The sequence below is a fragment of the Nomascus leucogenys genome, chromosome 4 (genome assembly GCF_006542625.1).
Source record: "Nomascus leucogenys isolate Asia chromosome 4, Asia_NLE_v1, whole genome shotgun sequence".
Classification (NCBI taxonomy): Eukaryota; Metazoa; Chordata; class Mammalia; order Primates; family Hylobatidae; genus Nomascus; species Nomascus leucogenys.
In genome coordinates this window covers 136,061,496-136,076,629 of record NC_044384.1, presented here as the reverse complement: position 1 = coordinate 136,076,629, position 15,134 = coordinate 136,061,496, and the positions used below count along the sequence as shown (strand labels likewise).

Here is a 15,134-nt window from a genome sequence, read left to right as displayed (position 1 = left end):
CCTCTTCCAAACATTGAATTAATTCACTCATTTATTCATTTATTTGTTAATTCTTTATCATTAGTTGCACAAATATTAAATACGTATTATAATCATATGTAGTAGGTAAATGATATGGCTTGACTGTGTCCCTACACAAATGTCACCTTGAATTGTTCCCATAATCCTCATGTGTTGTGGGAGGGACGCAGTGGAAGGCAGTTGAATCCTGGGGGTGGTTACCCCCATGTTGTTCTCGTGGTAGTGAGTGAGTTCTCACATGACTTGATGGCTTTATAAGGGGCTTTTCCCCCTTTGCTTGGTACTCCTTCTTCCTGCCAGCTTGTAAAGAAGGTGCCTTTCTTCCCTTTTGCCTTCCGCCGTGATAGCGTTTACTGAGGCCTCCCCAGCCATGCTGAACTGTGAGTCAGTTAAACCTCTTCCTTTATAAATTACCCTGTCTTGGGTATGTCTTTATTAGCAGCATGAGAACGGACTAGTGCAGTAAGAAAACTTGTTAAACGAACATTGTGTTAATTGATTTCCTTACTACATTGTGTGACATTCTTCTTGGCCTACCACATTTAAGCATTAATATGTTAGTGTTAGTTTTTTTTTTTTTTAAAGGAGAAACAAAATTTCTTTGACTTTCAAAAACTGAGTGCTAACTATGCATATTGTATACACTTCAACATATTTTATGTTCATATACGGTTTTGCTTTAAAATATGTATTTGGATCACATATGTTAGAATTGTTTTCCAAGGAAAGGTCTTCTTAGGTCTGATGAAGAAAATGGATGCACAGGAAACAGCTTTAAGAAACACAGCCTCTTTATCTTACATCTAGTGAATTATTCAGTCAATTACAATATGGTAGTGAACTGTTGATTTCTCAGCCTTTCAGAGGCCTTGGGTCTATTTAATATATTTCAGTGTATTTAGCTAGGCCCTGATATGTATAGCACTACCAGAGGAGCAACTGTGTTAGAAATCTTTGTGCAGGGTGTTGTTGATCAGTTGTTTTTTTTCTTCTCAGGGACCAGAACCTTAAGTAATAGGTGAGTCTGCTCACTCCAGATCTTTGTATATCACTGTCTATAGAATTTTTTTATTTGGAGTTTTATTATGGCATAATTGCAATTCATTTTACACATATAAATATAAAGACATACAATGGTATTTTCATATGAATGTGCTATAAGAAGTTTGTTTAACATTGAAAAAAGAAGCTATACCCTCAACACATCTCTTTAAAAATTATATTCATCATGGGAAATATATTAAATATGTAGAACTATAGATGAGATAATTCTTTTTAGTTTTACATAACCTTTTAAAAAGCATTATAACATAAAAGATTGTAGCATTTAGATTAAGTGATTTTTTTCCCCATAGTAAAATATGGAGAAGATTTAATACAACACATTTAACAGAACAGTGCCCTGCAGTTACTGCTTAAGCCTTCCTGGATCCTTTTGACGCAGCGTGACTGCCCCCTTCAGGCTGCATAAGTATATATTAGAATTTATGGCGTTCGCTGCGTTCATGAAGTTAGGCCTTTACTGTTACTGTGAACTACTACAACAAAATATTTTTTGGTTAATAGTGTTGGAAATGTAGTCATTTTAGTTAAGTGCTTGGAGTATTTGTGGTTTTTAACTTCCAATTTCAGATGGTAGTGAGGTTAGAAGTGTGCTAATAAGCATTCGTAATGTCTCATTTTGCTCATCACTCCAAGCTGACAGAAACATATGCAAGGATCCTCTGAATTTCTTTATCTGTCATTAGTTAGGTTTTCTCTGTCTCGTATTAAACGTTAAGAAGTTGGGATATGAAGGGCGCATAAGGGATAATGGGGGTAAGCACAGGGTCTTTGTTATTGGGGCACTTTTTTTTTTCTAATGAATCTTTTGTACTCTGAAGAGATATCATTAATATTAAAATACATGTTCCTTGAGCTCATTTATTTTTTTTTAATGACATACAGATCTGTTTACTGATCCTATTTCTACTGAATTAACACTCAGTAGAAAAAAGCCCCCATTTGCCTTGTCAGTATTAAATTTTCTCTAAGCATTGTGTTTGAGTCAAGAAAATGTAATTTGCTTTGGCTCCTGTGGAATTCTTATTCTAGCCAGAGCTGTTCCTAAGTATATTGTCTAGAACATTTTGCTGGATGCTGTGGCCTGCTAGGTTGCAATGGAGAATTTATGTGAAATAGGTGACATCTTCATTTACATAATATTTTAATAGTCTCATATGTTTTCCCAGCCAGGCCATTATAGTAACATTGAAAGTGGGTTCCAAACCTTCATTTTCTTCTGCTCCCATATATCATACATACTGTTGTGAGATACAGCATTCTGAAATAGTATTTTGCATAATCTACTTATTTCATAAACACTTGTTTACTATTTACAGAATAAAAGCTGGGCCCTATTTATCTTTCTGCCACTTCCAGTCTTTATTTTCTAACCTGAAGCTTACATTCTATTACCTGAACACAGAATACACATTCCAGACAGGGTAGTCTTTGTTTATACTGTTACTATTACCTTACTTTTCTCTCCCTGTCCTTTCTTGCTTGTTTTAAGTGTAGTCCTTCCAGACATACCACCATTATTTTCCAATCTTTTTTTACATTCATACTTTGTCGAACTGTTCCAGCTCACTATTATCTCATCCTCGTCTGTATGCTATATAGCACCTACAATCTACATTCCTCTTTAAAATACTTATACCTTATTTATATACTAGAGTGCATATCTGTTCTTTCGTCTAACCTCTTAAAGGTGGAGACTGTAAGGTATACCTCTTTATTATTGCAGCACATATGAAAATGTTGAGTATAAATTTCACGATGATTAAGATCTGGATTCAACGTTTGTTATGAAATTGTCATTACTAATAGGATATGACATGATGATTTAGTCATTGCAACTTTGAGTCATGAACACTATTCCTTTGACAAACAGCATATGATTGTGATAGTACACAGATTTAAAATTTCATTTTTTCTTCCCCTCAACACCATAACTAGAGTAAAGGAAATCCGCCTTAAAAGAGATGTTATCCAGTGACATAAATCTGACTAAATGAGTTGTAGACTCTCTAGCATTCAGAAATTCTAATGTGGTAAACTTAGTTTCAGGGTGTTTATTATATAGTGGTTATGAAACTATATTATTCATCATCAGTATCATTATACCTTTATTAAATGCAAATTCTGTACTAGATCCTAGCCATTGGACAATCAATATGTAATAAGAACAGCTATGCCTAAAATCAGTAGTGCTACACAGTCGCTGAGAATTTCTGTTTCAGACGTTTGCATCAACAAGTATTGTAGGTATAGATGTTTGAAGTGACTTCCAAAGGAGAGGCAGTTTTTGATCAAGCTTCTGAAAGAACGGAGGACATTCTAAGTGAAGGATTTCATGCACATGATTAAGAATGGACATAGTATGTTCGTGAAACACAGACTCTTTGAGTGTGGTATTTTTATAAAGACATAGATCATGTAAGTTGTGGCTAAGGTATGGAGGTTTTTGACTTTTTTTCTTCATTATGTAGGTAATGGGGAACATTTTTGGATTTTAGAATAGAGGCTGGAATCTACAAATGGGTTATTGGGAAATTAAATCTGAAAAAGCAGAGTAATATGAAGTACAGAGTTTGAAGGCAAATTGAATTCATGCTCTTTGACTTCCTATTAGTTTATCACATTTTATTTTTTAATTTTTTTCTTAATTACGTTTTAGTATTCAATACTTGTATTATGTTGTAAGTTTTCAGATTATAGTACTGTTCATATTTAACCCTCTTAAAACGTAACATTTTAATCAAAACAATGTTACGTGCTTCTTGTTTATAAAAAAGAACTGCAAAAGAGGCTGTTGCACTCATCTGATTTGCACACAGGTAGTCTAGGCCAGAGATGATCACTGTTTCTGCTTTGTGATTTTTTTCTTCTGTTGTTTTCAAAAAATAGCTCTAAATGTTTTTCTTATAACAACATTTTATACAGTAAACTGATCTTTACATTTTGTTATGATAGGTGAAGATTTAACTCATCTCACCTTTCATTGCTTTTTATTTCTTCTTTTGTTTATCACTGTAACACTAAATAACATCTTTGTGTTTTTTGTTCATTACCTGTGGATGATGTTTTTGATTCCCTCATTGTGATACGAAGATTAGCACGCATATTCTTCCCTATCACCTCTTCTTCTTCTCTTTTACCTACCAAATTCTGTTGGCTATCCTTCTATATTGTCATAGTTTATAATATGTACATTCCATACTGTAACCATAATTATTACATCTGTGTTCTGTTTATAGGTTGATTTAGAAAGTTAAAAGGGAATAAACAGCATTTACATTATTATTTCTGCATAAACAGCATCAATGGCAAAGTAGTAGGTTATCATTATGATTCCTTTTCTATAGTGCCATTATTTATAACCCCTGACCCGCTCAAAAGAATAGATGTAAATAATCTTTCTAATCACCAGTTGATGAAAATTATGATACATTTTAATAAGCCGCATATTTGTACCTTGTCTCTTATGTTCATTTTTTTTGTTTTTATTTTTCCTGTTGTGGGAATAAATACGGTTTTCTTACTATAGATTTAATATGTTCTAGCTCTTTCCGATTCTAATGATTACTTAGAATCTGTTCTTTTCATCTTGAAGTCTAAAATTCCTGTTCTAGTTTGTATTGGTTGCATCATAGCTTCACAGACTACAGCTTCTTTACATCTTCTCCCCGTGCGACCTCACTGCATTTCTAGTTGCCTTTTTTCCTCTCTTACAGTGCTCTATCGTAGTCTTTTCTTAGTTTTTCATTCATACTACCTTTTCCATCAATTATATTTTAAGGTAATTTTCTAAGATTGTGGGGGTAAATTTCAGATTCCTTCCATTTCCATGAACATGTTTATTTCAAACTTAGTTATTTGTCTCAACGTGCAATTTTAAATAGAAAATAATATTCTGAAGGAATTCTTCTATTTGCCGGTATCTAGTGTTGCTAATGATCAATCCATTCCCAATCTCACTGATTGCGCTTGCTTAGGAAATTTTTTTGTCCGAAAACTTTTAGGATCTTCTTTTTATCCATAGTGTTTTGGTATATCCCAGTATCTTTCCAGGTTGTTCTTTTCTCATTCCTCTTATTCAGAACTGGGAAATGATTTTAATTTGAAGATTTAATCTCCTTTAATTGTATTGTTTACAGAAATACCATTTTCTGTGTTTCATCTCTCCTCTATTTCTGTGACACCTGTTTGAAAAAGGACTTATTGGATTGTATCTCTAGGTCCTTCTCCTTCTATCATATATTCCACCTATGTTATTTTTGTTCTGTGAATTTTATTCGACTCTGTCTTCTAATATTGGTGTTTTATTTGGGCAGTCATATTCGAAATCTATATAAGTGCTCTGTCTTTTACTATCTTTGTTCCTTTTTTATATTATATTATTTTTGTTTTTTCCTTCTATGAATACCCCTGAACAAAGCAGTCTGCATGTTCTCACTGGGTATGTCTAGAATACAAAGGCCTGACTAGACCTGTGCAGATTTTGAGGGTTGTATGTGCAGTGACAAGCCTTAAAGAATAAGACATCTCCCACTGAACGAAGCATCATCTTGTTATCACTTACCATAAAAACAGTAATTCCCAGTGTTTCTCTCCTGTAACAGTCACCTGTATGTATAGGAGTCCATGAAGATCCCTTTGTGTTACTGTGTGAGACTTGGTGGATAGAGAACTAATGCAAATGAAAATGAGCTAATAAAGTCCCTTTCTCTGACCCAGGAGTCTCATGTGTTCTGCCAGCGTACATGAAACAGTAACAGGCTAGCTTGTTAGCTTGCATTATATATGTGGTAAAATCTCAGATCCTGCCCAGTTCTTGACAAATACAATATCTTTTCTGACAGCATTTTTATAAGTATGTTAGTTACAGTTACACTTTCTTTTTCATGTTTTCTGATCGTTCTTTTAGAGTCTGTTTGTTTTGGGAAGTTTTTAAGAAATCACATAAGGTTTTCCTCAAATGCATATTTTTTTCGTGGGGGGTGGGATGAAGGCTGACATTAGGACTGGTTGGGGAGGGTGCAGAAGTTTGGTCTACTGTTGAATATTAAGAAGTTTAATTATGACATCTGTTTTTAGCTTCATGTTTTTTTAAATCTCCAGACTGCTGCTTCTGAATCTAATGTTTTTCTATCTTTTTGTTGCACTGTAATCTCCTTTGAGAGTCTAACTTCCACTGAAAACTTTGCACCAGCTTTCTGTGTTTCAGATATTTGTGGAAATCTTTCTCCTGCTGACTCTGCTCCAAGTCCTTTTGTTATTGTTAGGTTGTACCTTTTTATTTCTTTACTTTCATTTTGGGGAGAGGGAGGAGATGAACTCCAGAGAATAGTCAACCATGCTGAATAAGCAATTTTATTTTTTAAAAATGTTTTAGCAGTAACTTGTTGCTTCTTATTTCTATTACTGCATTTACATTCTCCTATAAATGCCATTTTTCTGTTTCTTCTGTCTTCCTACATCTAAATATAAAGTTTTATCATCTGGAAAATTAGCAAAATATGTAACAAAAATGTGTTCAAAGTGGAAACAAATATCTTAGAGAAGGAATGTTTGTGGCATGTGGTTTAGCTACAAAGAGAAATCTTTGCTTACTGTTGGTTTGAATGTAAATGCATTTTTAGATAAATGGAATGGTTAAGGTGGAGTATAACTATTTACAATTTTAAAACTATTAATTTTGTTTTTCTGTTAAACTAAGTTGCAAATATTCTGAAAAATTGGTCTTTGCATTTTACTAAACATTATTGGAAGATTTAATTTATGTGTATAGGGAATGCTGCAAAATGTTTTTATTCCCTAGAGTAAGAGTTGGCAAAATTTTTATTTAAAGGGCTAGGCTTTGTGATACAGGTAGTTGCTGTCTTGTTACAACTTTGCCCTTATAGCACATAAGCAATATGTAAATGAGTAAATGTGGCTGTGTTGCAATAAAACTGTAGTTATGAACATCAGAATTTGAATTTTATGTAATTTTCATGTCAGAGAATCCTTTTTTTAAAAAAATATATTTTAAAAACTGTGCTTTGCTTGCAGTCTATACAAAAACTGGCCAGTGCTTGTCCTAGGGTTGTCTGTTTTAATAACTGCTTTCTGGATGCTTCAGTACTGATGTGTTTCTACTATGGCCCATTATTCTTATCAGGCAAGCTAATGAAGAATATCAAATACTGGCGAACTCCTGGCGCTATTCATCTGCTTTTTGTAACAAGCTCTTCTTCAGTATGGTGGACTATGATGAGGGGACAGACGTTTTTCAGCAGGTAAAGAGTTATATCGTATTCATATATTTAACATAGTTGTTTGTGGTGGATACATTTTTGTTTGTCACATAAAAATACAATTCATTCATCGCCTGAACCCCGGAGGTGGAGGTTGCAGTGAGCCGAGATTGTGCCACTGCATTCCAGGTGGGGAACAGAGCAAGACTTTTACACACACACACACACACACACACAAAATACAATTCATTCAGTAAGTTAATAAATACAGTAGTTGTAATAAATTTTGTGATGTGATTAACATAATTATGGCTAAACTTATTTTTATCATTATACAGCTTTTTGCCATTATGATAAATTCATTTTAACTTTTGCAACATACAGGAAATGTGTTTTTTCAGCGTGCAGTGGCAGTTTACATGCATTGGTCTTATTTTGGCATTTAATTATAGGTGGTAGTGTATTATAGATAGTATTTTGCACAGATTTGTGACATTTTATATAAAATTTATTGTAAGTTTTACTTAACTGTTATTTTTTCCAATGTGGCAGATAGAATTTTACATATAGGGGATTAAATATTTATTTACAAGCATTTTCTGTCTGTTATGGACTGAATTGTATTGCCCCAAATTCATAAGTTGAAGTCATAGCTTCTGGCGTGACTGTATATGAAGATAGGGCCTTGAAGGAAGTAATTAAGGTTAAGTGAGGCCATAAATGTGGAACCCTAGTCCAAAGGGACTGATGTCCATATAAGATGAGGAATCGGCAGCAGGAGTGCATGTGCACAGAGGAAAGGGGCATGTTAGAACACAGCGAGAAGATGGCCACAGGCCAGGAAGAGGAGCCTCACCCGAAACCAACTCTGCCAGCACCTTCCTCTTGGACTTTGAGTCTTCAGAACTGTGAAAAATAAATTTCTGTTGTTTAAGTCACCTACGCTGGAATTTTCTCTTATAGCAACCCAAGCAAACTAGTAAGCTTATTTACCCAGTCTTCTCTATAGAGCAAGGTATTGGACTTGCAATTGGAACTCTCCGTATCATCGATGTTGTCATGGTTGTATCATCATCAATGTTGACATCGAGAGCTTATGTCCAGGCAGTGTTCAACTTATGTATTATTTTATCTAGCTTCACAGTGAGAGAAATGTTGTTACTGGCTCCGTTTCATAGGTGAGGGAATAAGGAATGAAGAGATTGTTGCTTGTCCAAGGTCACAAAGTTAGTGTAATGTGTAACTAGAATTTGAACTCAACTGTCTGGCTCCCAGAGCCCTAGCCTTAATCATGCTATTACCCTGCAGTTCATTATTATTTTTAAAAATGTTTTTACTATGCGATCAATCCATTTAAAATGCAAAACGTATTACACTTCCGGGGTTGATCTTTTTGGGTATCTTGGCCTGTCTCACATGTGATACTCTTTGGCAGAATGCTTACCAGGTCATGGAAAAGCATGCAGTTCTGTAAAGAATCTAGCCTACTAATTGTCTATCACCATTAGTGAACATTTTTACTTATTTGCATCCAGATTATTTGTTTTTGCCAGTTTCTAGTTAAATAAATTCTCTCTTTTTGCCTTCAACACTCTTTCTCTGTTAGTGTTCTCCACTTACTTCCTCCAAATTTATTTTGCCTTTTTAGGATGTTTCTTTTTTTTAATTTAATTTTATTTTATTTTATTTTATTTTATTTTTATTTTATTATTATACTTTAGGTTTTAGGGTGCATGTGCACAGTGTGCAGGTTTGTTACATATGTATCCATGTGCCATGTTGGTTTGCTGCACCCATTAACTCGTCATTTAGCATTAGGTATATCTCCTAATGCTGTCCCTCCCCCCTCCCCTCAACGCACAGCAGTCCCCGGAGTGTGATGTTCCCCTTCCTGTGTCCATGAGTTCTCATTGTTCAATTCCCACCTATGAGTGAGAACATGCGGTGTTTAGTGTTCTGTCCTTGCGATAGTTTACTGAGAATGATGTTTTCCAGTTTCATCCATGTCCCTACAAAGGACATGAACTCATCATGTTTTATGGCTGCATAGTATTCCATGGTGTATATGTGCCACATTTTCTTAATCCAGTCTATCGTTGTTGTACATTCTTTATATTCATCCATTCAGCAAATAGTTTTGCTCCTATAGTGCCTTTTCTATAGGAGCAATAAATTTGGCAAGAAAAACATACATAGTTCTCCTCTATAAGCAGCTTACAGGTTAGGGAGCTAATAATAATAGTAATAATAGTATCATAATAAAACATATAAATATGTAATTTCAGATAGCCTTCTAAAGGAAAATTGCAGTACTATGAGAACCAAATATTATTGCATATAAGTAATAGATCTCTATAGAATCTCAGGATAATTGCCCTTAGAGATCATCAGATAGAAGTGCTGTTCAATGTATACTTGAATCCTCTCTATCATATTGGCAAACAGACTTCTAGATCCAACAAGACTGCTAGAGCACAGTCTTGAGGCCCAAATATCTACCATGACTAGACTTGTGGACTAAATGAAGACAGGGAGTTGGGTTAGTTTAGTTTCATTGTATCTTTGTTATGCTGTTTTTGTTGATAGTACGTTATCTGTTTTGTTATGATACCTAATGTACTAAGTACATACTTAGCATAATAAACATTTTATTTACTTTTACAAATATGTTTTCTCCTATTTTTATTAAAACAGTGCCTTTCTTGGTATGTCTTTTTAAAAGTCCTTAACAGAAACACTCATTTTTCACTTTTTAAAAATACTTTTATTTCTTAACTACTGTAAGAAACAAAATTGCCAGAACACCATGCATCTGATCCTTGGTGTCATTGTTGAGGAAGCAGTATGTTGTGGGTGGGGACTACAGCATATTGGAAAGAGGATGTGCTTGACCTCAGTAGGGGAGGCGCAGCTCGGCATCAGATCTGTAGAAGAAATGTAGGCCACATGTAGCTAGATCTCTCTCAAGAAAAGACCTAAATAAAAATTTTTATATGAAATTTCTCTCTTTAAAATGTTGGCAGTTAATTCATATTTTTTAGAAAAACTGTTATGATATTGTTATCTTTGTATTGAATACTGAATGTAGGCTGCTGGCATATAATCATATAAATAAATGGTTATATATAATCATTAAATTCTTTGTATGCTTTAGACATAATTATTCTAAAGTTTGGCATGTAAGAGTTGAAGTCAGTTGTTTTTAATTGAAACATATCCTCAGGTTAATTTTGATTGAGCAGGAATCCTGGTATAGAACTGCCTTGTCTTTCCCAAAATCTAGCCCTTGGCTTAGCAACAAGAGTTTTCATTTTAAAATGCAGAAATGTGTAAAAGTTATAGCAGTTAATGAGTTTTATGAGGAATTTTAATCTACAAAAAGGGAGAAGTATATGTTTTGCTTCACTTGAGAAACACTAAAAGATTTTTAATGCTTATTTTTTTAACTGACTATTAAACCATATTTTGCTGAAGTACTGTCTCTGAATTGATGTTTTAAAGTACTGTCAGCAGTAATGTGGTGTCTGAAGATAATATTAATAACAAGTGCAGAAACTTGGTAATTTCTTGTTTGTTGGGGACTCACTGGGGAAGTAACTTCAATTATATGTGATTCCCGTAGGAATGGCTGAGGCTAGGTGTCTGATGATAGGCCAGTGGGTTAACGAATATGGTGTGTTAGAAGGAGCTCTCAGCCAGGAAACAGGTCTATGTTGCGCTCTGCTGTGGGTAGCCCTGGGGAATTGGGCATTTTAATTAAGAAAAAAGACTGAATTGTATGAGTTTTTAAGAACCTCTGAAGTTTTAGAACATTAGGCCTTAGTATGGATTTTCTGGTAGTTTTCATGTGGGGAGTGAGGAAGGTGGGGACTTTCAGCTTTATAATTTTGTATTTACATGGTTGCTGTTGATGTCTCTTGTATATCCATGAGAGAAACAAACAGGAACAAAGTATGGAATGGGAGAAGCACAGGGAGGAAAGGAACTGGTAACTGTGTGCTTTGTTCACTTTAATGAACGTTGCTAAATGTCCATTACATGAAAGCCCACTGCTGGGAGAATGGAATGAGATAGACTCCTGATGTACAGGGCTATATCACACTTATTATATACATTAGAGACATATTTTTATATATGTTATATATACATGTTGTATGTTATAATCTGTATGATGTTTACACTGCATTGCAGGAGCTTGTGTTTACAAATCAGTCTTCTAATGAACTTATTAAAAAAGGTTTATGAAAAAAATATTGTTAAAGCCTGGCAAACATGGTGAAACACTCGTCTCTACTAAAAATATAAAAATTAGCCAGGTGTGATGGCACATGTCTGTAATCCCAGCTACTGGGGAGGCTGAGGCAGGGGAATTGCTTGAACCCAGGATATGGAGGTTGCAGTGAGCCGAGATCGTGCCATTGCACTCCAGCCTGGGTGACACAGCAAGACTCTGTCTCAAAAAAAAAAAAAAATAGTTTTCATTAAATGGAGGTAGAGTTCAGAAGGTATTATGATATCCTGGTAATGAAGTGTCTAGAGTCAGAAAACGTGAGTTCATCTTCCAGCTTTACTTCTTCATTGCTGTGTGACCTTTGGTAAATCACTTTATTTTTATATGCCTCTACGCATCTGTAAGAGAGGTAAAATAATAGTACCTTTCTCATAAAACTGTTGGGAAGATTAAAATAAGATGTTAGCGTGAAGAGTAGGTAGCTATGCAGACATGAGCAGGGCAGGAGAGGGTCCCTCATCCCAGGATGTCAGGTGACCATCATGTGATGATCAGGTGGTTGTTAAACTGTCTTGCTAAAATAATAATTGGTTGCAGCTGGCTGCTAGGAAAGGCAGTCTCACAGTAGATAGAAAACACCTGAAGATGGTGATCAGCAGCTTCCTGATAAGATCTTAGGGCTCCAGTGAGTAGGCTGAAGCATGCGCACCAAGAGATAAAATGGCGGCGTTTAAATGTTATATGACCTTCCTCTGGGAACACTCGACTAGTAAGGGAAAAATGCCTCAAATGAGCATGCGCACAACTTCAGTAAACACACTGTGCATACGGCCCGTCCCAAGTGCTGGCAAGCCACTGTGCAGGCACATAGCCCACGCAAAGGGAAAAATCAAGGGAGAAGAGACAAACCCTGGGGTCATGCCAGTGCGTGAAACCCGAAGTCAAAGGCCAAACAGTGCACTTTGATGTCTTGAAGTTGCCCACCTGGCCTTCCTCCAAGTGCACTTCCTTCTATTCTTGCTCCAAAACTTATAAATAAACGTTCACTCCTGTTCTAAAACTTGCCTCAGTCTCTCTGCTTTATAACACTGAGATGAATTCTTTCCTTTGAGGAGGCGAGAATCAAGTTGCTGCAGACCCCTAGGGATTCACCACTGCTAACACTAATATATGTAGCTGTTTAGCTCTATGCCTGATGGATAAATATATGCTAAATAGTTCTTATTACTATTACATAACATTAGCAATAATACTGGTGTGTAGCCTTCCTCCTTCCCAAAACCACCTTATTTTTGCATAAGTTGGTTAAATCTAAATTCTGTAGAAATAATTAAAAGTTCTGGTAAAGGAATGAAGAGAAAGGAAAGAAACGATGAAAAGATTACCTAGGAATCCCTTTGGAAGGGCTAACTGCTTAAGCATTGTCTTAGTTCATTTTGTTCTGCTACAACAGAATACCTGAGACTGGCTAATTTATTCAACAGGAGTTTGTGGGGTGGGCAGAGGCAGAATATGATGGTTTGAATGTTTTGCATTCAAACGATGAGTAAAAAAACATTCAAACCATCATATTCTGCCCCTAATTCTACCAAACTCATGTCTTTCTCACACTCAAAATACACTCATTTTGTCCCAATACTGCCAAAAGTCTGAACTCATTCTAGTACCAACTCAAAATTCCAAAGTCTTAATAAAATCAGATATAGATGAGACCCAGGACATGATTCATCCTGAGGTAGATTTCTCTCCAGCTGTGTATCTGAAATCAAACAAATTAACTACTTCTAAAATAAAATGGTAAAACAGGCATCGAATAGACATTCCCTTCCAAAAGGGAGAAATAAGCAAGAAAAGAAAAAGGCGTAACTGGTTCCAAGTAAGTCCAAAACCCGATTGGGAAAACAGTATTATATCGGAAAGCTGGAGATTATTTTTTTTATTCCACGTCCCATCGTCCAGGCACACTGAGGCACAGGTTGAGCCCTCAAGGCCTTGGGTAGCCCCACCCCTATAGCTTTGCCAGGCCCAAGCCCACACAGCAGCTCTCCCAGGCTGGTGTTGCATGCCATTGGCTGTATAGTTTGGGGTTTCAGCAGAGGCCCTGCTGCTGTAGATCCACTAAGGGGGATTCTTTACAACGGCTGTGCCTCTGCAACAAGTCTCTATCAGGGCTCTTGGGCTCTCCACAAAGTCCTTTGAAATCTAGGTGAAGGAAGACATACCACCTCAGCTCTTACCTTCTGGGCACCTGCAGAGCTGGTGCCCAGAATGCTGCCAAGGCTCATGGCTTGCACCCTCCAGAGTAGTGGGTTGAGCAACACTTGGGCCTACTTGATCCATGGTGAGGGCAGCTGAGGAGCACTACAATAGAATGCAGGGAGTGGATACCCCAAGTGGCTCTGAATAGTGAGCTTTGAGGTCCCATAGATACCCCAGGTCTTCCCCCAAAGAGCTCTGAAATGCCTTCAGGGTCTTTCTCCCATTGTCTTGATGAGTAATACCTGGCTTCCTTTCCATCTCTGCTAATCTCCTTATGTAGTCCATAGGCCACATTCTTCATATTCTCTCCTGAACATATTTTTTATTGTTTACATAGCCAGGCTGAGAGTTTTCCAAATCTTTATGTTTTGCTTCCCTTTTAATTATAAATTGTGTCTTTAAATCATTTTTGTCTTCTTGTATTTTATTATATGCATTTGAAGTAAGTCATACTGCATCGAGAATGTTTTGCTGCTTAGGTATCTCTTCTGCCAAATATCTTCGTTCATTGCTTTTAAGTTCTGCATTCCATAAAGTCCTAGGACACAGACACACTTCAGCTAAGTTCTTTGCAGTTTGTAAGAAGGATGGTCTTTTTTTCCAGATTTCAATACCCGTTTCTCATTTCCGTCTGAGACCTCATCAGAATGGCTTTTACTGTCCATATTTCTTACCAGCATTCTGATCATAACCACTTAAATAAGAAGTTGTAGACTTCCCCTGCAGCTCCCCTCTTCTTCTGAGCCCTCTCTAGAATCACCCTCAGTGCTCCATTTATGGCAGTCTAGGCTTTTTCTACCATGCTCTTCCAGATTCTTTCAGTCTCTACCCATTATCCGGTTCCAAAACCATTTTCACCTTTGGAGGTATTTGTTGTAGCAGCACCCAGTGCCTCTGAGACCACTGTTTGTCTTAGTCCATTTTGGGCTGCTATAACAGAATACCTGAGACTAGATAATTATAATGAACAGAAATTTATTTCCCATAGTGCTAGAGGCTGAAAGTCCAATATTTAGCTGCCAGCATCTTGCGAGGCACTTTTTGCTGCATCATCACATGGCAGGAAGTGACAGTGTGAGAGAGAGTCAAGAGGAGGCTCAACTTGCACTTTTATAATAGCACTAATCTCACCCATGACAGTGGAGCCCTCATAGCCTAATCACCTCTTAAAGGTTCCACGTCTTAATATTGCTACAATGGCCATTAGATTTCAACATGAGTTTTGGCTGGGACAAACATTCAAACCATAGCAAACATGGACCAACTATTAATCTTTAGCAGCAGTGTTTGAAGAGTACTAATGTAGATAACATGGAGGTAAATAATGGAAATTTGATTGC

The 15,134-nt window shown here is 36.2% G+C and overlaps 1 protein-coding gene across 3 annotated transcripts in view; it reads left to right on the top strand.

Moving 5' to 3' along the window:
- Positions 1 to 15,134, top strand: part of TUSC3 (tumor suppressor candidate 3) — a 236,351-nt gene that overhangs the window by 112,749 nt on the left and 108,468 nt on the right. For all 3 annotated transcript variants that reach the window (XM_012499062.2, XM_030812346.1, XM_030812345.1), the window contains one exon: positions 7,229 to 7,346. In XM_012499062.2, coding sequence (XP_012354516.1) covers positions 7,229 to 7,346 — 118 coding nt within the window. The remainder of the gene's footprint in view (positions 1 to 7,228; positions 7,347 to 15,134) is intronic.